The sequence below is a fragment of the Electrona antarctica genome (assembly GCF_951216825.1).
Source record: "Electrona antarctica genome assembly, chromosome: 9".
In the NCBI taxonomy this organism is placed as follows: domain Eukaryota; kingdom Metazoa; phylum Chordata; class Actinopteri; order Myctophiformes; family Myctophidae; genus Electrona; species Electrona antarctica.
The window spans coordinates 41,338,561-41,348,560 of record NC_136790.1 but is presented as its reverse complement, the minus strand read 5'-3'; the positions used below and the strand labels follow the sequence as shown (position 1 = coordinate 41,348,560).

The following is a 10,000-nucleotide window of genomic DNA, read 5'->3' as shown; positions in this document are numbered from 1 at the left end:
ATGGCGATTATGATGTAACATGTCTATTTGCTCAGACACTATGACATAAAATTGTCAATGAGAACGGAAATCTACACTAATAGCTGAATATAGGAGGGCATATATAGGGGTGCATTTCATTTTGAAAAAAATGCCTTATGTGCCAAAACATTTTATTTAAATGTATTCAATGTATTCTATTGTTAACTTGAATTAAAAAAAACTTATTTTGAAGTTTAGAAGTTTTTAAAATGTATTTTTTATTATTTTAATTGATTACTAAACATCGGTCCAAAACATCGGCATCGTATCGGCATTGGTGGTGTACGTCTCCATTGTCTGGAATTTGAATGTATGCAATGAATTAATTCAAAAGTGCTGAATAAATGTTTTATGGACCCATACGTGTTTATTATTTAAGTTAGGTTTTGCCATAAACATATCTTTTGCCATAATCAGGTAGCTTTACAACAAAGATGTAAAATGTAGTGCAATGGATGTTTTGGTTGGTTAAAAAGAAGAATATGCATATTGAGTGTGTGTGTGTGTGTGTGTGTGTGTGTGTGTGTGTGTGTGTGTGTGTGTGTGTGTGTGTGTGTGTGTGTGTGTGTGTGTGTGTGTGTGTGCTTGCAAAGTGGAACATCACCAGGGCTAAACTTCCCGTTATTCTACGTGATAACGCAACCAACATGAGTACATGTACTTCACACTTTAAAAAAAAAAAGCACTGGTATCGGTATCGGCTAACACAGAAATTGTTGGATCGGAATCGGATCGGAAACGAAAAAAGTGTGTCGGGACATCCCTAGTCCCAACAATGTTGGTATAAGATATCTGAAGGTAAATATATATTGTATACATATATTTACAAATAAAATCCATTTCCATATTGCATTCACTTCCCCGTGTTCCTTCGAATGGTAAATGGTGAATTTATATAATTATGGCCTAGCGCTTTTATCCAAAGTGCTTTACATAGATTGTGCATTACGTTCATACAACGATGGTGGAGGAAACTGTGCTGCACATGCCCATCAGGAGCAATTAGCGCTTCAGAGTCTTGTTCAAGGACACTTCGACGCTAACTCTTTGTCGAGTGTGGGAGGCGGCCAACTCAAGAGTTCTGCACGCCCGTTCTGCGTGCCGAATGGGAAGGGACGAGGCCGTGGGCGAGTGCGGGGGCGGTTGATATAAAACAAAAACACAGCAAAAGGAGGCCGACGGGCCAACCGATCGATCACCACCCCTGACCCGATGAAGGCATTAGCCGTCATCAAGTACCAAAAGCAGAAGTGCTCAGGGGTGGACTGGCCACAGGACGTACCGGCCCGGTGGGCCGACCCGGGCCGGTCTGGGCCAAATGTTAAATGAGTTGTCTGTTGGTTGTGTATCATTTATGTTGAACTGTAAATGTGGTGGTGTTAAGGGCTTGTATTTCAAGTATTCGTATGGGCCTCGACCCGAAAAGTCAGTAGTGTATCTGCACGCTGGTTGTGGTGGGCCAGTCTGGTAGTGGTGGGCCAGTCTGGTTGTGGTGGGCCAGTCTGGTTGTGGTGGGCCAGTCTGGGCCAAATTACGCAAAAATGTCCGGGACGAATTTTTGTCTCAGTCCAGCCCTGGAAGTGCTCATTACGCAGACATGTCCAATTTCACATGTTTTCAAAACCAAAAAAAATAGCAGATCTCCAAGCTCACAAAAGCGTCGCAAAGCAACGCCTGGTGAGCTTGTAGATCTGCTGATTTCCAAACAGACAAAAGCATGTACCGGTAGTATAATAGGACTGGAAATTGGACTCAAAATGTTTGCTTAAACACAGCAGCTTGGGTAAATGTACTGTAATGTTACTCTCCAGCCCTGCTAACACCCCAGCCATCAATATGTATGTACCAATAATCCCAGATCTCCACACATCAATATTTATTTATTGACCGTCAGATCTCATGCGATCAAAAGGAGATCAAAACTCATCCTGCCCGGCGTTCTGAAACAGCAGGACGGAGAGGAACGCTTTATCTGTTTGTTAGTTTGGTACTTAGTTTGTTTGTTTGTTCTGTTTACTGGAACAAAAGAGACGGCGAGACAATGTGATGAATGAAACATGAGGAGAGGGGAGGAGAGGAGAGGAGAGGAGAGGAGAGGAGAGGAGAGGAGAGGAGAGGAGAGGAGAGGAGAGGAGAGGAGAGGAGAGGAGAGGAGAGGAGAGGAGAGGAGAGGAGAGGAGAGGAGAGGAGAGGAGAGGAGCTGACAGCTAGTTCTGAGACTAACACAAGCACAACCATGACAGAAAACAAACGGGACTTCACCAAATCATAAGAAAACAAAAAGAAAGCTATCTTACACACTGGAAAAGATCTACTCAAAACCAGAGCAAAATGGAATGATATTTAGCTCTAAACGGAGAATACACAGTAGCAGAATACTTGAGCACTGTAACTGATCCAAAACTAAGGAAGATATTAACTCGATATAGACTCAGTGAACACAGTCTTGCGATTGAGAAAGGCCGCCATAGGCAGACCTGGCTCCCAAGAGAAGACAGACTATGCACCCAGCCACCCACTGCTCACAAATCGAGGTAGAGACTGAACTACACTTCCTAACCGTCTGCCCACTGTACGAAGACATCAGAGACACATACTGTCCACTGTACCAAGACATCAGAGACATATACTGTCCACTGTACCGAGACATCAGAGACACATACTGTCCACTGTACCAAGAAATCAGAGACATATACTGTCCACTGTACCAAGACATCAGAGACACATACTGTCCACTGTACCAAGAAATCAGAGACATATACTGTCCACTGTACCAAGACATCAGAGACACATACTGTCCACTGTACCAAGACATCAGAGACATATACTGTCCACTGTACCGAGACATCAGAGACACATACTGTCCACTGTACCAAGACATCAGAGACATATACTTCACACAGATTACAATCACCCAAGGACAGTTTGAAAACATCACTAATGACAAAAAAACCTCCCATATCTGTTACCACCTTATGGAATGCTCTGCCCCTGGAAATCAGGCTCGCTGAGTCAGTTCCACATTTTAAATCTCTACTTAAAACTCATTTTTATAGACTAGCTTTTAATTCTGATTTGTCCTGATTGTGTTCTACTGATTGTTTACTCTGCCTTGTATTATTATTATTTGCTTTGCATTGTTTCTGTGTTTTTCCTGCTGTGTGCTGTTTACTTTTGCTGTTTCCTTTTGTAAAGCACTTTGTAACGTTGTTTTGAAAGGTGCTATAGAAATAAAGCTTTATTATTATTATTATTATTACAACAATATGCAAACACAGCAGCGAGATTTGTGAGCAGCTGTGACAGGAGAAGAATGTCAAATGGAATACAAGCACCTTAAGGAATACAAATCATTGTGTGTACATTGTTTATACCCTACACTGTTTATGCATCAAATGACCTCGGTACATAGACATACTGTTATATGAACAGAGCATTAATTCAATTGAATTTGAATAAATTGCTGCTACTTGTCGCAACTGAATGCAAAAACATTGAATTTCTGCTGTCAACTTTCAAAAGCATAAAGCTAACGTCTCCTATATGGATCTATAACTATCTCTGACAGAAAATGCACGATATTTGTGTAGTTTCACACGATAGTATTACCCAAAGTGTTAATGTAACACAGTCATGTTTACACCTTTATTTAATTCCTATTTATATCCAATATTTATTTGTAAATACATTGTTTTATTTTGATTGTCTTGTTCCACTTCTGCTTTGGCAATGTAAACGCATGTTTTCTCATGCCAATAAAGCTCATTTGAATTGAATTGAATTGAGAGGAGAGTAATAGAGAGAAATATAAAGGGGAGGAATAGAGGAGAGGAGAGGAGAGGAGAGGAGAGGAGAGGAGAGGAGAGGAGAGGAGAGGAGAGGAGAGGAGAGGAGAGGAGAGGAGAGGAGAGGAGAGGAGAGGAGAGGAGACAGGAGAGGATTAGAGGGGAGGGGGAGGGGAGGGGAGAGGAGTAGAGAGGAATAGGGATGAATATAAAGGAGAGGAGAGGAGAGGAGAGGAGAGGAGAGGAGAGGAGAGGAGAGGAGAGGAGAGGAGAGGAGAGGAGAGGAGAGGAGAGGAGAGGAGAGGATTAGAGGGGAGGGGGAGGGGAGGGGAGAGGAGTAGAGAGGAATAGGGATGAATATAAAGGAGAGGAGAGGAGAGGAGAGGAGAGGAGAGGAGAGGAGAGGAGAGGAGAGGAGAGGAGAGGAGAGGAGACAGGAGAGGATTAGAGGGGAGGGGGAGGGGAGGGGAGAGGAGTAGAGAGGAATAGGGATGAATATAAAGGAGAGGAGAGGAGAGGAGAGGAGAGGAGAGGAGAGGAGAGGAGAGGAGAGGAGAGGAGAGGAGAGGAGAGGAGAGGAGAGGAGAGGAGAGGAGAGGAGAGGATTAGAGGGGAGGGGGAGGGGAGGGGAGAGGAGTAGAGAGGAATAGGGATGAATATAAAGGAGAGGAGAGGAGAGGAGAGGAGAGGAGAGGAGAGGAGAGGAGAGGAGAGGAGAGGAGAGGAGAGGAGAGGAGACAGGAGAGGATTAGAGGGGAGGGGGAGGGGAGGGGAGAGGAGTAGAGAGGAATAGGGATGAATATAAAGGAGAGGAGAGGAGAGGAGAGGAGAGGAGAGGAGAGGAGAGGAGAGGAGAGGAGAGGAGAGGAGAGGAGAGGAGAGGAGAGCAGAGCAGAGGAGAGGAGAGGAGAGGAGAGGAGAGGAGAGGAGAGGAGAGGAGAGGAGAGGAGAGCAGAGCAGAGGAGAGGAGAGGAGAGGAGAGGAGAGGAGAGGAGAGGAGAGGAGAGGAGAGCAGAGGAGAGGAGAGGAGAGGAGAGGAGAGGAGAGGAGAGGAGAGGAGAGGAGAGGAGAGGAGAGGAGAGGAGAGCAGAGCAGAGGAGAGGAGAGGAGAGGAGAGGAGAGGAGAGGAGAGGAGAGGAGAGGAGAGGAGAGGAGAGCAGAGGAGAGGAGAGGAGAGGAGAGGAGAGGAGAGGAGAGGAGAGGAGAGGAGAGCAGAGCAGAGGAGAGGAGAGGAGAGGAGAGGAGAGGAGAGGAGAGGAGAGCAGAGCAGAGGAGAGGAGAGGAGAGGAGAGCAGAGCAGAGCAGAGGAGAGGAGAGGAGAGGAGAGGAGAGGAGAGGAGAGGAGAGCAGAGCAGAGGAGAGGAGAGGAGAGGAGAGGAGAGGAGAGGAGAGGAGAGGAGAGGAGAGGAGAGGAGAGGAGAGGAGAGGAGAGGAGAGGAGAGGAAGAGGAGAGGAGAGGAAGAGAATGGCTCTCTCAGATGTTACCGAAACTCTTTAATCTCGTCCAAAGCTGCAATTATGTGTAATTATCTCTAATGAGGTGTAATTATGTGTAATGGCAGCACATTGTTGTGTCTCTGTGATGTTTAACACACAGCATTAATATTCATGGGACACACAAAGACGCCTAAGCCTCCGCGCCGCCGCCACCCCGCACCACGACCCCGTCCCGAGTCCCTGTCATCAGAGCCGCTGGAAGCACGGACAGCTCTTTAATACCCGACCGGCCAAATATATCACGGATTGGCAATTCCGTATACATACATACACGCCTAGAAAACCCAAAAAATCTGTACATATTACCGCGACATGTTTTACGAAGGCATTGTGTGGCTTTCACTTAGTACGGAAGTGCTATTTCACCGTGGCTGGGTCGGGGCAGGGTGAGTTCAGTACAGAAGTGCTATTTCACCGTGGCTGGGTCGGTCGGGCTGGGTGAGTTCAGTACAGAAGTGCTATTTCACCGTGGCTGGGTCGGTCGGGCTGGGTGAGTTCAGTACAGAAGTGCTATTTCACCGTGGCTGGGTCGGTCGGGCTGGGTGAGTTCAGTACAGAAGTGCTATTTCACCGTGGCTGGGTCGGTCGGGCTGGGTGAGTTCAGTACAGAAGTGCTATTTCACCGTGGCTGGGTCGGTCGGGCTGGGTGAGTTCAGTACAGAAGTGCTATTTCACCGTGGCTGGGTCGGTCGGGCTGGGTGAGTTCAGTACAGAAGTGCTATTTCACCGTGGCTGGGTCGGGCGGGCTGGGTGAGTTCAGTACAGAAGTGCTATTTCACCGTGGCTGGGTCGGGCTGGGTGAGTTCAGTACAGAAGTGCTATTTCACCGTGGCTGGGTCGGGCTGGGTGAGTTCAGTACAGAAGTGCTATTTCACCGTGGCTGGGTCGGTCGGGCTGGGTGAGTTCAGTACAGAAGTGCTATTTCACCGTGGCTGGGTCGGTCGGGCTGGGTGAGTTCAGTACAGAAGTGCACCGTGGCTGGGTCGGGGCAGGGTGAGTTCGGGTTTGACATTATTTATTCTGTCCATATCGGGTTACAACTCGGACGGGGCTGAGTCTACCGAACTTCGCAGTGCTCGACACCGCCCTTTAGGGCCGCTCGGTGGTGGGATGACCTTTTACGCAGAGCCTGGTAGTCGATTGTCACTGAGGGGGCGCTTGTTTTACAGGCGACCGGATTGAGGTTGTTGAGGGGTCCGTTAAAATGACCGGATTAAGGTTGGTGAGGCTCTGCGTAAAAGGTAGTCCCATCTCCCGTGGCACAAGTTGGGTAGAGACGGCGCCCCTCCCTCATTGTCTATATGGAGGATTTCAGTGTCATATGCATGGAGTTTTGGGTTTTCCAGGCGTGTATGTACGGAATTGCAATTCTGTGCAATTTCACTGTGTTTGTGTCAATACCGCAATGTATAGAAGTAAAAGTCTGGTAATCAAAATGTACTTGAGTAAAAGTACAAAAGCATTGGCACCCATCATTGTGCCTGTGTGTGCAGTCTGAATATTTGTAAACAAATAATTGGCTGCTACTTTAACGCATTCATGTAGGTTTTGTAGTGCCCGTCGGGCACTGTCTGTCTGTCTGTAATCAAAATCTACAAAGTAACTAAAGCTTTCAAATAATTGTAGTGAAGTGAAAGTATTAGTAAGTAAAAGTATTGGAAATTGGAAATACCTCAAAATTGTACTTAAGTACAGTGCTTTAAGTCAATGTGCGTAGTTGCTTTCCAGCCGTGGGTCTCCTGCCACTACTTATCACAATGTGAACATCATGTAGTCACAGCGCTAAATACTAATGAGTCTAGGGGTGCGTGTAGGGACCCCCTCCCCCAGTGGGGTGTCAGGACTGCCCACCTTGACTGAGGAAACCTGCTAAATTATGTATTTAATTTGAACCCAAAATGTCACCCGAGTTTCAAAGATGGATAGACTGATTAACTGCTACGTATCGGACCAAAACACACACACACACACACACACACACACGCACACGCACGCACGCACGCACGCACGCACGCACGCACGCACGCACGCACGCACACACACACACACGCATAAACACCGCACACACACACACACACAGAGCAGTGGTGTGATTTAATAGTGTCGAGAGATGGAGAGCAGTTCAATAATTCATTAGAACCATGTCTAAGCTTCACGCACACACGCACGCACACACGCACACACACAGTCACACAGTCACACACACACACACACACACACACACACACACACACACACACACACACACACACACACACACACTCAGATGTGTAATTCATCTTGAGTTCCTCTCTCTCTCTCTCTCTCTCTCTCTCTCTCTCTCTAAGTTTCTTCTACAGAATGAAGTGGCCAACAGGAGGACCATGTCACACCAGTCACTGCCTGCTACGGAAACTGTGGTAAATCCAATGAATCATTATGAAAGGATGAATAAAAACACAGCACCAGCAGGTGCTCTGAGGGCCTCTGAGGTGATCTTTAAAAAAAAATCACACCCGTATGAAGTGAGGGGTGCTCAAAATCATCGTACATCATCGACAAGAATGGTGGTCCCTTATTGTCAATGGCATTTAATGTGTGTGTTCAGACATAATCTACACTATAGCTGTGTAGCTGTAAAGAATCCTAAGGAAAATTAGTGCTGCTTCACACTGCTGTGTGCGTGCGTGGTGTGTGCGTGCGTGCGTGCGTGGTGTGCCTACCTCATACAGGGTGATCCCTCCGTTGGTCTCGTTGGGTTCTTTCCACTGAACAAAGATCTTCTCTTCATAAGGTGTGTTGTGGAGAGTCTCTGAACGCACTGCTCCTGGCACTGCACGCACACACACACACACACACACACACACACACACACACACACGCACACATACGCACGCACACACACACACACGCACACACATGAACAGTATAAGCGTCAAAGCAGGGATGTCCACAGTCAGGCCTCTTGGGACCAGTCGTGGAACCACGGGGCACATTTTGCACATTTCATTTCATGTCCTGCAGCTTGAATTCCCTCCTTCCTTCCTTCCTTCCTTCCTTCCTTCCTTCCTTCCTTCCTTCCTTCCTTCCGTAAATATATTATTTATGTCCCGTCAGGATATTCACTGCCAGATACATTTTTAAACACATCCGTCTCTTTGACAGCTCCGCCCTTAGATGTTTTTCCACCGGTATGAAAAACATTTTTAAACCATATTTTTATACGGAACAATAATAATGAATTATCGTTAAACAGAAATTAGGTATGTCCCGACCCTGTTTTTTTTCTTTTTTCTCCCGATCCGTTTCCAATCATTTGATATTTAGTATCTGCCGATACAGATTTTTCCCGATCCGATATTTATATTTTTATAGAACACTTGTCATATCACAATAGTACAATATCCAAAATCACAAACAATATCCAGTCTAATATCATGATATGGATATAATATTGATACTACTCCCAATCACGTTGGGAAACTGTTCATGCAGCCTAAACTGGTACAAGCTGGAGTTGGAAATACATTGTTTTCAACAAGGGCGGCGCAAATAAGAGCTATTTGTGTGCAACATGACAACTGTTTTAAAGTATTGCACAGTAACAACTAAAGTCTCTTTAATGTTTATGCTGTGCTATTACTACAAAACAATCTAAAATAAAGGGATTGTCCCAGTTGGTTGTCCCCACGCTCAATAGAAGTCTACTGTATAGAGCCGCCATTGGACTGAAGCCCCATGAAGTGAACGCAGTTTGCGTAACTCTGTCTATATCTAAGGCTCTGGTAAATTCCAGTGGCGTGCACAGACATTTAGAGGGGCAGGTGCTCAAGTGAAAAAAGGGCACCTTGTGCAGCGCGTGGAACCGGCCGGTTGCCTTAATAGTGTGAGATTTATAGATTTTGGGGCATAAATAATATATTAGAAGCTTTTTTTTTATCAAGAATTGAGTACCACAGACGAATAACAGTCTAAGTCCACACTATTGATCCATAATGTATAAATGATAGATAAGGGTTCAGGACAACGAGGCCTTTTCGTGGAGGGGTCAGTCTGAAATTTGGACTTAGACTGTTTTTCGTCTGTGGTACTCATTATTGATCAATGACACCATGGTCCACATACTGTACTTTTCTTTTCTTTTTTTTCAAAAGGGCACATTGCTGTCCAGAGGGCAAGGGCAGGTGGTGCTCTAGCACCCCCTAGTGTCTATCTGTGCACGCCACTGGGAAATCCGTACCGTCCTCCTCGGTCTGCTTGACGATCTCCGTGCTGTCCTTGCTGCCCTCGGGGTTGGCCAGCACCAGACGCAGTCTGACCGTAACGAACGGCCTCAGGCCTCGGAGGGTGTAGTGAGACGACGTGGGGATCAACTCCTCAGCTCTGAACTCCTCCTGGTTGAAGGTGTAGCTGTACTGCACCTGAGACACGCACGCACGCACGCACGCACGCACGCACGCACGCACGCACGCACGCACGCACGCACGCACACACGCACGCGCACGCACACGCACACGCACACGCACACGCACACGCACACGCACACGCACACACACCCACACACACACACACATACAGACACACCTGCTGGTTAAATGTGTACCCATACTGCACCTGAGACACAACGTTATCAACTCCTCCTGGTTAACACATTTTTTTTGTATATATATGTTTTCAAAATAAAGGCGCTAGAGTGCCATCAGATATGGCAGACTTTC

At 46.5% G+C, this 10,000-nt stretch overlaps 1 protein-coding gene across 1 annotated transcript in view; it reads right to left on the bottom strand.

Annotated features, from left to right (window-relative positions):
• Positions 1–10,000, bottom strand: part of ptprt (protein tyrosine phosphatase receptor type T) — a 154,550-nt gene that overhangs the window by 87,575 nt on the left and 56,975 nt on the right. Inside the window, exons 9-10 of the mRNA XM_079511341.1 lie at positions 9,523–9,703; positions 8,006–8,115 (exon numbers count right to left, since the gene is read on the bottom strand). Of these exons, the coding sequence (XP_079367467.1) occupies positions 8,006–8,115; positions 9,523–9,703 (291 nt within the window). The remainder of the gene's footprint in view (positions 1–8,005; positions 8,116–9,522; positions 9,704–10,000) is intronic.